This window comes from Lissotriton helveticus, chromosome 1_1 (genome assembly GCF_964261635.1).
Source record: "Lissotriton helveticus chromosome 1_1, aLisHel1.1, whole genome shotgun sequence".
NCBI classification, from domain to species: domain Eukaryota; kingdom Metazoa; phylum Chordata; class Amphibia; order Caudata; family Salamandridae; genus Lissotriton; species Lissotriton helveticus.
In genome coordinates, this window is record NC_136057.1 from 631,586,347 (window position 1) to 631,601,872 (window position 15,526).

At 47.0% G+C, this 15,526-nt stretch overlaps 1 protein-coding gene across 10 annotated transcripts in view; it reads left to right on the forward strand.

Annotated features, from left to right (window-relative positions):
• UPF2 (UPF2 regulator of nonsense mediated mRNA decay) overlaps nt 1-15,526 on the forward strand; it is a 1,696,571-nt gene that overhangs the window by 216,904 nt on the left and 1,464,141 nt on the right. For all 10 annotated transcript variants that reach the window (XM_078674159.1, XM_078674161.1, XM_078674162.1 and 7 more), the window contains one exon: nt 11,638-11,798. In XM_078674159.1, coding sequence (XP_078530285.1) covers nt 11,638-11,798 — 161 coding nt within the window. The remainder of the gene's footprint in view (nt 1-11,637; nt 11,799-15,526) is intronic.

A 15,526-nucleotide genomic window follows, 5' to 3' on the forward strand; every position in this document is an offset into this window, starting at 1 on the left:
CTGGAGTCAAGCTATCCAGGCTGATGAAGGCTGATAGCCAGAAACCGGTCCTTGGATGCTTGATTCCGGTCTGGGAAAGACATAGCTTGGTAGTTCGGACTGGACTGTTCCCATGAGGCACAGGGTCAGAGCTGATTTGCATATAGCCAGTGTCTAGCCCAGGGTGGTGTGGAGTGCAAAAAAACGATGGATTTAGGCCCAGATCCTTGTACTGGGGTGAATGTATGACATTGTTCTACATTCTGTCCATCAACTGTGTTTTTTGCAATTTTCACCCTGAATGGGCTGGGTATGCTCAGACGTGAGTCCCAGGCTCTCCACACCACTGGAGTCAAGCTATCCAGGCTGATGAAGGCTGATAGCCAGAAACCGGTCTTTGGATGCTTGATTCCGGTCTGGGAAAGACATGGCTTGGTAGTTCGGACTGGATTGTTCCCATGAGGCACAGGGTCAGAGCTGATTTGCATGTAGCCAGTGTCTAACCCAGGGTGGTGTGGAGTGCAAAAAAACGATGGATTTAGGCCCAGATCCTTGTACTGGGGTGAATGTATGACATTGTTCTACATTCTGTCCATCAACTGTGTTTTTTGCAATTTTCACCCCGAGTGGGCTGGGTATGCTCAGACGTGAGTCCCAGGCTCTCCACACCACTGGAGTCAAGCTTTCCAGGCTGATGAAGGCTGATAGCCAGAAACCGGTCCTTGGATGCTTGATTCCGGTCTGGGAAAGACATGGCTTGGTAGTTCGGACTAGACTGTTCCCATGAGGCACAGGGTCAGAGCTGATTTGCATATAGCCAGTGTCTAACCCAGGGTGGTGTGGAGTGCAAAAAAACGATGGATTTAGGCCCAGATCCTTGTACTGGGGTGAATGTATGACATTGTTCTACATTCTGTCCATCAACTGTGTTTTTTGCACTAATTAAAGTGGGCACCCTGTACCAGTCCAAACAACCCTTAGGGTGTTTTAAGAGGTCAAAGATAACCTTAGAAAGCTATCCAAGTGGTAGCTGTGGAGAGCAGCAGTCAGGCTTAGTCTTGAAGGAATGTTAAGCAGCTTATTTTACCAGCATGCAACCTTACAGTATTGGTTAAATGAAAGGAGAACCACACAATAGTTATACATGTATTTATTTATTATAACACACCTAAAATACCTCACAGTATCTGCTACATGCAGATAAACAGAAAGCACACAATACTGTAGCCCAGAAACAATCGTAAGTAGCACTAATACACAGTGGGCTCCCAAGGGAGACCAAGCCATATACTAAAATAGTGGGAAAAGAACCACCACTCAAGTCAAGACAGTGTCTAGAGGATGTAGAATCGCTGGGACCCCAAGCAACCACCCAAGGTGAGTAAGGAGGGACCCTACGGAGGCCGGGTGCAGTGCGAGAACGCGACTGCGTGCTACGCTCAATTCATTGGGAGAGTCCTGGTTGCAGTTTTACAGTTAAAGGACCCTTCCCAGTGGATTACAAAGAAACCCTTTGGAACTTAGAAGGTTGGAAAGCCACCCACCCATGGATACTGAAGTACCAGAGTTTCCTATCCCAGGGAAGCCGGGTGCATAAGTGGTGTCGGAAACCGCCAACGTTTTCTATGGTAGTCTTCAAAGAAATCCCACAGCTGGAAAGGAGAAAAGTGTCCGATGGAACACAGAGGTGTAGAGGGGACAGAGTCTGGGTCACTCAGAAGTGACCAGGGGCTCGGTAGACGAATGCCCAACAATGTCGGGTGCTTCAGGTGTGGTGATGGAGACCTTGACTCTACAGCTGCAGGGACCAGGAGGCGTCGAGGATGACCAGGAGATGGATGCGAGCTGTCCCACGAAGGATGTCGATTGCTGAGGAGTCGGTGTCCGGCGAGAGCACCCACAAGCCTTGGCAGCGGCAACCCACAAAGAAGGTCAAAGAAGGTTACCCAGCAAGGACCAGAGGACTCACCACAGCAAGGGAGTCGGGGCAGGCCTGGAGTAACCAGGGGAGCCCAAGTAAAGCAGTGTTGTCCCTCAAATGGATCCACAGGCCGAAAGCACAGCAGTCGCGAGGGGACCTCTTAGTGGTTCACAAAGTAATCGCTTGCAGGGCACAGAATGAGAGGAGGCCCTAGTCCTTTGTAAGAAATGTGCGCAAAGGTTCGGGCTATCCACAGCCCAATGCACGTAGTTGTGGAATGCCAAAAAGCATTTGCAGTGGCAAAAGTACGCGTTGCAAAGGAGTTCGTGTTAAGCGGTCCCCATGAGGGATACTGGCCTCAAACTCGCTAAGAAGGCAGCTCGACCTCAAGGAACGCAGGAACCCACCTCCTGGGTTGCTGGAGCCTTCGGAGTTCGCAAGAGCTCAGAATCAGCAGATCGGTCAGTTGCGTTACGGTGCCTGCGAAAGCAGGGGAGTGACTCCTTCACCCCAAGGGAGATAACTTCAGTTGTCCTTGATGCTCCACAGATCCTGCAAGGGCCCTGTACGGTGCACGGGCACAGACGATGCTTGGACGGAGAGGGAGACGAAGTTGGGCCCATCTGAAGTCCAGAGTGTCCAGACGTTCGAATGTCAGCTGTTTCTTATCCAGAATCTTGACCACACCGAATCTAGGGTCCTACAGCCAGGTAAGACCTTAAGTACCCACGGGAGAGGGTTGGACAGATTCAGGGGACCCTCCCAGGGGAGGGTCAGGACAGTGGGGGAGGATACTCCCTTTTACTTTGTCCAGTTTCATGCCAGAGGAGGAGCCAACAGCTCCCAGCACTTGTTTGAACTGGACTATGCACAAGGACACCAAATGTGCCCCTCGTGCAGACTTTCATGCACTTTGGAAGTGCACCCACCTAGCCCCAATACACTAAATTTTGTCTGGGAGGTGGTCACACCTCCCTTTGACAGGTTGCCTTTTGTCCTGACTTCCCCTGCACGAGCTTGGCTCAGCAGCAGGAGGGCAGAAATGTGTCTCTGGTCGGCAGCAACCGCTTTTTGCTGCCCAGGTAGAGAAGACTGGTACCAGGAAGACCAGGGACCCTACAAACCTCGCTTCAGAAGGGTGAAATCCTACCTCCCACACCGGTTACCTGTGTGGAGGTATGATTCTAAGGTGTTTGATACCAAAGACGACATGTTGTGTTGCAGCCGTTTTCGAGATAGCATTTTGCGCGAGCATATAATGCACCTCTACCTATACGTCTGGCTGCGTCACCGCCAACCCGGGAGAGTGGTTTCCGAAGGCTGGAGGAGTGCTCTGCTCTTGCAGGGGCGCCCTCTTACGTAAACATCAGCACCCTGCCTTCAGGATTGTCAAGGCCTGCTGGAGGAGTATGTCTGTATGTATGTATGTGTGTATATAGAATTTATTAAGCGCAACAAACACCCCACGGGGTACCCTAGCGCTACAGTATGTGATTTAGAGGACCAATATTAGTCAGAGAGACAGGGACAGATAATGAGGAAAGACAGTAATCAGAGGACAGAATCATATTCTAGGAAACAGCCATGTCTTAATCCTTTTTCTGAACAGCAACAGGGAATTACACTGTCTAATATCAGGTGGTAGCTCATTCCACAGCCTTGCTGCAGCAGTGCTGAAGGCACAGCCACCCAATCTGACCATCTTGAATCAAGAAATGTTCGCCAACCCAGCCAAAGAAGAGCGAAGATGTCGAGTAGGAATGTACCAGCGTAGTTTTTCTTGCAGAGGTTTTGGTCCAAGGCCATGCAAGGCCTTAAACACAATGCACAAGGACTTAAACTGTACTCTTTGCAACACTAGTAGCCAATGTAGCTCGGCCAGGCATTGTGATGCGGACGAGTCTCGCGGTTTGGCTACAGCTAATCTTGCTGTCCTGTTTCGAGCCCGTTGCAAACGTTGGATCAAGTATTTAGGAGATTCCAGCAGCAGGGCATTACAATAGTCTAAACGACTTAAGATTGCGCACTGCGCTACTAGTGCTCTGGCCGAGGCAGGCAGCAGTGGAAGAATCTTTCTTAAGGCTCTAATCAGCCCAAAACAGCATCCTGCTGTTTTATTCACCTGTTACTCCAGGGTCAGATTAGCACTGAACATAACCCCCTGATTAAGGACCGTATTGGCCGGAGCCAAGGGAACGGAAGTACCTAGTGGCCAGAAGTTGTTGGGGAGAGGTAGAGGCACCTTCCCTACTGCGCAATGCATTATCTGTTTTTTTCCGGAATTGAATTGTAAAAAATTCAGCCGTAGCCTTTGCGCAGTATCACGCAAAAAAAGCATGAACATCTTCAGCGCCGAAGGTTGAGAGCCGTTCAGGGAAAGAATGATCTGGGTATCATCCGCATAGTTTATCAGCTTCACTTTATGGGCCTGAATTATATCAATCAGAGGTCTAAGATAAACATTAAACACAATCGGACTGGTAGTAGACCCTTGTGGGACACCATGACCAATATCGGTGAAGGTAGATTGAAACTGCAGAAGGGTCACCGCCTGACGTCTACCCGAAAAATAAGAGCAGAACCAAGACAAAGATGTGCCTACCACTCCGGCCTCCTCAAAGCGGGTCAGCAGAATACTATGGTTGACCGTGTTGAAGGCGGCAGGCAAGTCAAGCAATATTAATATTGCCGATTGCCCCTTGTCTGCCAAATTGGACATCCACCAACTTGTTGTTACTCTCCAGAAACCTGGAGAGCGATCTGCTGACCCAGCGTTCCAGGATCTACACAGGGTAAGGTAGGAGGGAGATTGGTCGATAGCTTTCTGGGCGTGCTGGATCAAGAGTAGCCTTTTTTAGAAGAGGTGTAACTACCGCCTGTTTCCAGTTTGATGGCACCTCCCCACTGGAGAGTGAATAGTTACAAATCTGTCTAAGACTAGGAAACAGATCTGAAGCAAATTCCTTCCAGATTTTAAGAGGGAGAGGGTCCAGTGGGGAGCCGGAAGAAAACCCCCAAAGCCAACCCGCCAAACTCCTCCTCTGACAACAATTCAAAATGGTCCAAAATACCCGGAGTCCAAGTCCCGGCTTCTGCCTTTACACATGACGTCTTTCCTACATCAGGCGAAGATATGGGTATCAAACTGCTAGTACAGCTTGCTGCTACTTCTGGAGTAGTTGTAAGTCCGTTTAAGATGGTATTAATCTTTTCCTCAAAGAAGAAAGCCAGTCTATCACAGAGATCCTGAGAAGGCACAATCTCATTTTGTAAGCACTTAGATTTGGCAATCTCGTTGACCAAACTAAAGACACGTTTAGATTTATTGAAGGATTTCAGAATAGTGTCTGCAAAATATTCTGATTTGATCGAGAAGATTGCTTTTTTATAGCTGGATATAGCTATTTTCCATGCAATCTTATCCTCATCTACAGAGTGCTTTTGCCATTTCCTTTCTGCCTGTTTACATTTCAGTTTTAATTCTTTAAGATTTTCATCAAACCATTTGGCTAAAGGTCTGCCTCTACTATTGCATACTTTCAGAGGAGCAATTTGATTGACAGTCGCCATGATCTCCCTACAGAATTCTACATAGTTCGCCTCCACTGATTTGGCGATATCCAAAGCCTTATTAATGGTAAATGTTGGGGAGGAAGTTACCTTCATTAATGCCCTCTTCCAGTCCCTGTATAAAAAATTCCTAACTACCCCATTAGCGGGAGCATCTTTACTAGGAACACATGTCAGAAATGTAACGAAAAAATGGTCAGTCCACTCCATCGGAAGTACCTTTATCTGCCCAACATCATTTTCCTCACTAAAAACTAAATCCAACATGTGCCCTGCTTTATGTGTAGGCTTCGACACCCCTTGACAGAGTCCAAGATTCTCACAAGATTGGAGAAGAGTCGAAAACCCCGTGTCCAAATTGCCGTTAAGCCACATGTTAAAATCACCAACTATAAGCACTCTTGAGTGCATAAGGGCCAAATTATCAATCACAGCAATCAACGCCTGCAGATGGAGCATATTAACAGGACCAGGAGGTCTGTAACATACTATACCATCTAACAGATGTCCCTTGGTGTTTTTTAAGGAGAACCATGGGATCTCAAATCCCTCCACCATATCAACATGCAAAGGGGTAAAATTCCAGCTATCTTTAAACATTATACCGACCCCCCCCCCTTCTACCAAACCCTCTAGGTTTGTGAAAGACCTTATATCCAGGAGGGCACTCCTGCCCCAGATCAACCTCCCAATCATAGGTCAATGTTTCAGTCATGAATACAACATCTAACTGATATGCCTCAATAAGTAGTTGGATCTCTCTGTACAGTGTTTCGGGAGGTAGTGAACATTCAATAGTCCACAACTCAAAGCCTCCCTCCTACTAAACTATTCGAACTTATAATTCCCTCAGCGCTCCTACCTCTTTGTTCAGAGCTTCACCAATCCTCCGCAAGGTCTCACTAGTGTAGCACTGAATTTCTGCATTACGAGCAGCATGGCTAGCGCTGAACACAGGCCGAACGCGGACGGGTGCAGACGGGCTTGGCTTTGGCGCGCCCGCTGCACGCGTCCGCTGCGCATCCACTCCAGCACGGCGTTTAAATGGGCAGAGGAAAAAGAAACTAGAGCATTGACCCAAGAATCTGGCGTGTCCGCGCTTACAGCTTGAGAGCACCGGGTCTAGTGTATGAAAAGGTACCAGGTGCAAGAAAGATAACATCGGAGCCCCACAGAAATAATAAACATACAATTTATTTAGTATGTTTTTAAAACACAAAGCCTAGAGCGTTTTAAAACAAGTTACTATGCCCCCACAGCAACCCACATTGATATTTCAAAATCACATATAGAAAGCGCCCACGCCAGCACGGCGTTTAAATAGATGGAGGAAAAAGAAACTAGATCGCTAAACCCAGGAATCAGGTGTGTCCGCGCTAACAGCCGGAGAGCATGAAAAGGTGCCAGGTGCAAGAAAGATCAAATCGGAGCCAAAGTCCCCACAGAAACAAAAAATATACAATTTATTTAGTCTGTTTTTTTAAACACAAAGCCTAGATCGTTTTTAAAACAAGTTACTATGCCCCCACATCAACCTACATTGATATCTAAAAATCACGTATAGGGTAACTGATAGGTTTTAAGTAAGTGACCTAAAGATATAGGGAACCTATATCTAAAGTAAGTGGTGCATGCACCATCTTACCCAGGCTACAATGGCAGGCATGTAGTTCCATTTTGCAGTGCCTCGTATGGGTGGAAAATACATGCTTCAGCCAATGGGAGGCCTCTGGGGTACCTATGCCCTGGGTACATGTGTACCGTATACCAGAGACTGACACCCCAACTCCGGGACATCATCAACGCCTCCTTCAACACCGCCACCTTCCCGGAGAGCTGGAAGCATGCCGAACTCAGCGCCCTCCTGAAGAAACCATCAGCAGACCCCACCGACCTCAAGAACTACCGCCCCATCTCGCTCCTCCCTTTTCCTGCCAAAGTCATCGAGAAGAGCGTCAACCGACAACTTGCCGCCTTCCTCGAGTTGAACGGATCCCTCGACCCGTCCCAGTCCGGCTTCCGAGCCAACCACAGCACCGAGACCGCCCTCATCGCAGCCACCGACGACATCTGAGCCCTGCTCGACAATGGGGAAACAGCGGCCCTCATCCTCCTGGATCTATCCGCAGCGTTCGACACAGTCTGCCACCGCACCCTAGTACAACGCCTCAGCAACGCCGGAATCCAAGAGAAGGCTCTGGAGTGGATCATCTCGTTCCTCGCCGGAAGAACCCAGAGAGTCCGCCTCCCCCGTTCAGATCCGAAGCCACCGAAGTCATCTGCGGCGTACCACAAGGATCTTCACTCAGCCCCACCCTCTTCAACATCTACATGAGCCCCCTCGCGGCCATCGCACGCCAACACAACCTCAATATCATCTCCTACGCCAACAACACCCAGCTGATCCTCTCCCTCACCAACGACACCGCCAGAACCAACCTACACGAAGGGATGAAAGACGTAGCCGAGTGGATGAAGAACAGCCGCCTGAATCTCAACTCAGACAAGACGGAAGTCCTCATCCTGGGACCATCTTCCTCCGCCTGGGACGACTCCTGGTGGCCCCCTGCCCTGGGCAGCGCACCCAAACCAACGGACCACGCACGCAACCTGGGCTTCATCCTGGACTCCTCACTCTCGATGACCAGACAAGTCAACGCCGTCTCCTCGTCATGCTTCAACATCCTACGCATGCTCCGTAAGATCTTCCGATGGATCCCCACCGAAACCAGGAAGACGGTCACCCAGGCTCTCGTCACCAGCCGTCTGGACTACGGAAACACCCTCTACACCGGAACCACAGCCAAACTACAGAAGAGACTCCAACGCATCCAGAACGCCTCCGCACGACTCATCCTGGACATCCCCCGGCACAGCCACATCTCCGGGCACCTGAGAGACCTGCACTGGCTCCCCGTCAACAAGAGAATCACATTCCAACTTCTAACCCACGCACACAAGGCTCTCCACGACCTGGGCCCCAGGTACCTCAACAACCGCCTGACCTTCTACACTCCCACCCGCCAGCTTCGATCAACCAGCCACGCCCTCGCCGCCGTTCCACGCATCCGAAGAGCCACCATGGGAGGAAGATCCTTCTCCTACCTGGCAGCCAAGACATGGAACACCCTCCCCATCCACCTCCGACAGACCCAAGACCACCTCTCCTTCAGGAAGCAACTCAAGACCTGGCTGTTCGAGCAGTAGCAGACCCCCCCCCCCCCCCCATGCGCCTTGAGACCCTCCGGATGAGTAGCGCGCTATATAAATTTCTTGATTGATTTATTGATTGAAGGGTACCCCAGTATCCAATCTGGAATGTACCTAAGTACATGGCATAACGTTTTAGGGAGAAAGCAGATAGCCCGGAGTCCTGATTAGCAGTCCTGATTAGAAGGATCCCAGTCAGACAAGTCAAAAACGATGTAACATCAAGCAAACAGTGGGGGTAACCATAAGAAGCAGATCTACTTTCCTACAATCTGCGGAGTACCTCAAAGTTCACTGCTCAGCCCCACCCTTTTTAACACGTTCATGATGCCTCAGGCTATCTTCATCCGTGCACAGGGCAATCAACATCCTTTCCTACGCCGAGGACACGCAGCTCTCCCTCTTGGACAAGGTCCCCCAACAGTAGAAACATGTTCACTGCCTGCATGACCTAAGTTCCAAACTAGATGAAAGTTAGCTATCTGAAGCTAAACACAGGCGAGAGAAGTAGGAATCTTTGGCAAGAACACTTCACCTTGGGACTACAACTGGTGGCCAACCAAACTCTGATCCGCACCCATGGCAAAAACCTCAGAGTAATCATCAACAGCAAACTGGACATGACTGCACAAGTCAACCACCCTGTCCCTGCATCCTTCTTCCACACCCAGTTGATGCTGATAAAGTTCTTGAGATGGCTCCCGAGAAACACTAAAAAAACTGTCCCTCACACTCTAGACACCAGCAAGTTGGACTATGGAAAAACCCACTGCACTTGGGTCACCAGACCTGAAGACTACAAACCAGCAAGAGTGGACGCAGCACAGAGTCCGCCTTACCTGCTGGAGACCGAGTTGATCCGCCAGATCTTGGATGCTGCCTACTCTGCAGCACTATTGCTGTTCGATCTGAGTGCCGCATTCAACACTGTGTCCCACAAGATCTTGTTAGAAAGACTCTAGAAGTGCTGGGTAGGACATAAAGCACTGCAATGAGTGTCTTCTCTTTTGCAAGGTAGCATCTTTCAGAAGACCCACCAGTCGAAGGTGCTCCCACTGAAGCAAGGGGTACTACATGGCTCTTCTTTGAGAGAGCCCAACCGTGTTCAATGTAAATATGCGTCCACTGGCGGACCTAATTGGGAGCTATGGGCTCAGAATGGTATCCTATGTAGATGAGACACCGCTCATTACGCTGTCAAAAAATTCCAAGCATATGCACTTCTCTATGCCTCTGCTTAGCGGTGGTGGCTAAATGGATGGACTTGAATTGTGTTAAGCTCAATGCTGGAAAGACGAGAGTCTGACCGTAGGCAACCATTCAAACATCTGATTACCTGCATGGTATCCAAAGCAGCTGGGTGCACCTCCCGACTCTAAACCCAAGGTAAAAATCTCAGTATTGGGCAGATAAAAAACTGTCAATTGACAACAGAGTTACTACAGTGGCTGGGAAATTTTTCGGAATCCTTAAAATGCTGGGGAAAAGTCTGAGCTTTCTACCTCATGCAGCAGGAAGGGCATTAGTTCAGGCCTTGATAGTGCCAAAACTGGACTGCTGTAATTTCTTTGATCTTAGAGAGTGTCATAGGGTAGGATTAACAGACTACAAACAGTGCAGAACCCTGCAGCCCGATTTATACTGAACTTGCCTAAGTGCACATCAATGGAGACTGCACTCAAGTAGCTCCATTGGCTCCCTGTGAGATAGAGCTCCTCATTCAAATCCTTGTGTTACTGTTACAAGACCTTGAATAACAAAGGTCCCCGATATTTACAATAGTTGATCAGATCTTATGTACAACTGAGGAACCTTACATCACCAGGGGAGATGCTGGCAGTAGTCCCCAGGTTTAAGGAAGTACACATGGATGGGAGCTTGTTTGCCTACCTGGCGCCTAAATTGTGGAATACTTTGCCTTTAGTAGTTTGCCAGGCCCAGACGTCAGATCTGTTCAGAAAGAAACTTAAAACCTGTTTTTTTAGCCCAGGAGGCAGAGGGGTATATACTGCATTGAGGCCGGTGGATACTTGGACTTAGTGCTGGGACTCCTCAAATGCGGTTTACCAATTGCATTATTATTACAACTAATTAATATTATAGTGCACTCTACAAACACAAAAAACATAACATTCAAACATAAATTGAAATATGCTAAAGTGGACTAAATATTATCAGGTAGGTTTCATTTAATGCCTTTTGCAGCCTTCTGTGGTTTATATACAATGTTGCTTGCCTGTTTCCTGCTTGTCAAATGGTCAGACCAGCTACTTCTTCTTTGACTGTTTTTCTATTCCTTGAGAGTAACCTTAAGCACATCATTGGTTCCAAACATCTGCAATCCATACAGAAGCAACTAGGCATCCTAGACACCAAATCTCCTACCTCTCACATGTCACACCATGAGAAAAAAAAAAGTACTCAAGTCATCCATTCCCCTCTTCTACTACTTGTCACTGCAATCATTCAAGGGTAAATGGAAAACCAAAGTTTATAATGAGGAGTCAGAAAGCAATAAAGAGCTGAAACCGGTGTGTGCCTTGTGAACCACGCAAAATTTGTGGAAGTTGAGCTGATTCTATATTTAATTATATATTTCTTATGCAGATGCTAATTTCTAGTCCTGAATTGCTAGCTGGCATTCCCACTCCTGACCCCGCAACATTAGGGATGCAAGTAGGAAGAAAGTAATAACATTACTAAGGAAATGTAATGTCTACTCATTGGTGGCAAGCCCCCAAATTGTCATAACATTGAGGTTTCTAAAAAGCAGCTGTATATTGGTAGAGCATCACACTTTTGCACATCCTTTTAGTTTTATTATTGTATAACCTTGATTGTTTGAATTATGGTGTGTTTCAGTGGGCATTTCATAAATACAGGTCAGCTTATTTGTTCTATTGTGTTTTAGAAAGAAATACTATTTAAGTTTGCCTTACTTTTGTCTTACAACCTAGACGTATCCTGCACTCAAAAGGTGAACTGAGTGAAGATCGACACAAGCAATTTGAAGAGTTTGCTACTTCCTATCAGAAAATGTTGACCAATTCACAGTCTCTTGCGGATCTTTTAGATGAAAACATGCCTGATCTTCCTCAAGACAAACCTGCACCAGAAGGTATGAAACACATTTGTAGTCCTATTAAATGGTAGCATTATCCTACTTACAGTATTTTTGTATTTTACATTGTATATCTTGTACCATTAACATTTCTAGGAACTGAATATCTACACCCTTATATGAGAGCCAGATACAATTATTTCAAACAAAATTATTATAAAAGAGTTCAAAGCCATTAACTAGATTAAATAGTTTTCAATACCTTATTCGTAAAAGCAAAAAACAAACATATGTAGAGTCAGAAATGTAATTAACTAGATGAATGACAAAGCCCTTTGATGGCAACAGCCTTCTGCATCTTCTTAATGAAGCGACGGTTGCTCATTGTCCAGCAAAGTGGGCCTCTTTTTTTTTTTTTTTTTTTTTACAGCTGTTTTCTGAAGCATTACTTTATCTTCAGTAAGTTATCTGACAAGCACTTTATATTGAAGCTTTTTTCTGTCAAAAAAAATATATTTGTCTATTTTTCACTTTACTGGTTTTTCAACAGCCACAAAAGTCCAAGGAGTTTATCATCTGGCATGGGTGTGCTAGTTAGTGCAGAGATAATTTTATACTGGAATAATGTATTGTGGATTTGCTTTTATTTTGGAGAAAACCCCTTGGTGGCTGTCAACCATTGAGTTTAAGGGGTAGATATGAACTAACTTTAGGGTAATATTTGGTTCCCTTCTATTCAGAGGAATGACAATTTTCCTAGCAAATGTCACCAAAACGTTAAATTCTATTCACACCTTCAATGCTAAGGCAATTACCCCCCCCGTGCTGATGTCTCCTGGATCCCATTGTTCATGACAAGGTCAGCTCGTCATAAGCACACGACCAGTGTACTGCATGACGAGCTGAGCTCGTCATGAGCATGGAAAGGGTTAAGGACACGGGGCAAGGATTATGCCTATAAAATTTTACTTGGCTGATTATACGTTTTGAACATTAGCCATTACATTTCCTTTGGTTAAATTTACATTCCCAAAAGACTTTGGGGCATAACCAGAACAACCAATAATAGTAAAGGCAGTCCTAATAAAGTCCATCTTCAATTAACATGTGTCTCTTTTCTTCGTGCAATTCACACAATTTTCAGGTGCCTATGAATTCTGCTTGGACCTATCAAAGAAGTTACAGAGACCACCTAGTAAGTATGACTGCATCCAGCAAGTCATCGCATTACTAGCAATACAGATTCTTTGGAGACAATTCAACATAGTCATATAAAAGACAGTCGAGAATAATTCATTCAATTGCAAGGTAACTTAAAATAGCCAGTTCCTTACGGAATACGGGGAGAGACTAGTTGGAGAATTTCTCTTCGGTGGGATAATCATTGCCTCAGAGTCAGTCATTAAATTGAAAGTTACCATTAAGTTTGCTAGAAACATTTTCATTCTAGTCCGGACTGGTGGTAAGGATTATGCTAGTTTAAAGCCTGCTGACCACCAGCTATGCCACATCCATCACTGGCTTAAAATAAAACCTCTCAAAGGTAGAGTCTGTAGATCAGTCCACTACATTTAAGATGTCTTGCAACCGGGCACCCAAATCGAAGACTTTGAAGGACATCACCCCTCTCACAGCGTGTGCTTTAAACCTGCCCACATTAATACCTACCTCTAGCATGAACCAATGTACCCAGCGTGCAATTGTGTGAGAGAGACTGTTTCCGTAGGACAATCAGGAGTGATTTCTCACCCGGCCGGCGGAGCTCCTCAGTCATCTCTTTGTATGCTTTTAAGCACTTCACCACACACTGTTTAGGAGAAGCAACAAATGCTGGGTATGAGATGATATGAGTGTTAGATTTAGTCCACAGGGGAGCCAGCAATCAGAACATTATCTGCAGAATGAGAAGAGCGAAAAGCATTGATGGAGCATTATGCCAAACCGTGAGAGGACAAATCTGACAAGAAGTTCAGAATCTGAACGATTTCTCTGTCCACAGGATCCAAACCCCTGTCGTACACACCAACCCATCCATCTTATCCAAGCTGATCTATGCCATTTGGTCTTGCTGTCTGCCCATTTCTTGAGCAAGAGGATTTCAGCCTGGCTCGAACGTCCTGGGATTTTCCAATGGAGCCTGTAACCTTTCAAACTGTGAGGCAGAGAGAGGCTTCCACTATCAGGTGATGTGGCAAGAGGTTCGGATCAAGTAGGAGAGATTGAAAGTGAGGGAGAAGGATTGGACAATCCCAAGAAAGTTCCATCAGAACTGGAAACCAAACTTGCGATCTCCAAAACTGGGTCACTAAGATCAGTTCTGCCTGTTGCCTCAAAACCCTTTTGAGCATTGAAAAGGAAGGAAATAGGTCCATCGAGAGAGGCCCCCACTTGTCTGCGTTCAAGGAGAAAACCCCCCTTTCGAGAGGTCTGAATCCTGAAGATGGTGAGAGGGGCAATCCACCACTTTATTTGCTTGACTGGGAGGGTATTCGACTGAATTAGATGTGCTGGTACAGGCAGAATTGCCAAAATTCCCTTTCCAGAACCGACATGGTTTTCAACCTGGTTCCTCGCCAGATGGTTGATACATCACACCGCTTACACATTGTCCAACTTGAGGAGCCTTCAAAATGGGATTTTGTCCTTAGTCCATCAGCGGACCACAAAGGTCCCTGCTAGGAGCTCCAGACAATTGATATGAAATTGGTGTTCGTTTTGTGACCAGCGTCCTCCTGGCAAGAATTCACCACAGCGGGCGCCCAAGCCCAGTCTGCTGACATCTGACTCGATGACCAAGTCTGGTTTGGATGCACAGACCGCTCTCCCATTCCAGGCCTCCATGTGAGAGAGCAACCAGTGAACTTCTGCCTTGGCTTCGTCCGAAATGGGCACCAGCTGGGAGTAAGAGAGCCCTTTCCGCAGGTGAGGGGCTTTGAGTTGTTCTTGAAGTGCTCATTAGCGTAGAGGTCGTGGCAAGATTGCCTGAATACAACCCCACCAGAAGTGCTAGCTGCCGAAGGGTGCTGTCGGACCTGGCAAGAGCTTGCCTCAGTTTGTGTTGAATGTTTGCCACCTTTCGAGACAGAAGACTCAAAGTTGCTGACGAGGAATCGATCACAAGCACCAGAAACTCCATGGAACTAGGAGGAAGAGAAGTGACTTGCTCTCGATCACAAATCCTAGACTCTCCAACAGATCCACTGTCATCTGCAGCTGCAGCGACAGTCTCTTGGGGTGTAGAGTCCATGGACTCGACAATTCTCGCTCCGGTGCCTACTCGATTCACGGGTTCACACTCTGCGACTCTGGGCAATAGCTTGCTTAATCTCCACAATGGCCCCTCGCGGCGGGATGCCTGGCTTTCACCTTATCACACAGGGGAATACCAGGACGGGTTCCCTAAGTAAGCACTTAGAAACCGCTCGGTGATTTGCGCTATATAAATTCCCATACATTTACATTTACATTTACATGTTTTAATAATGACCATGCCGTCCAGGTAGATGAGCCTTGAACCTGCAGGTGATGTTCTTAGCGAGCGAGGGGTAGGTTGGGAAGATGATTGTTTACGTTGTTCCTGTGATGTATGATGCGATCCTTGGATTCTGATCTGATGGAGGTTGTGGATGTCTGTGGTGGGATACAGTGTTAAATGCTGCTGAGAGGTTGAGTAGGATGAGGGCCACTGTTTCTCCCTGGTCTAGCATCATTTGGATGTCATCTGTGGCTGCGACGAGATCAGTCTCTTTGCTGTGGTTTGCTCTGAAGCCGGATTGGGAGGGGTA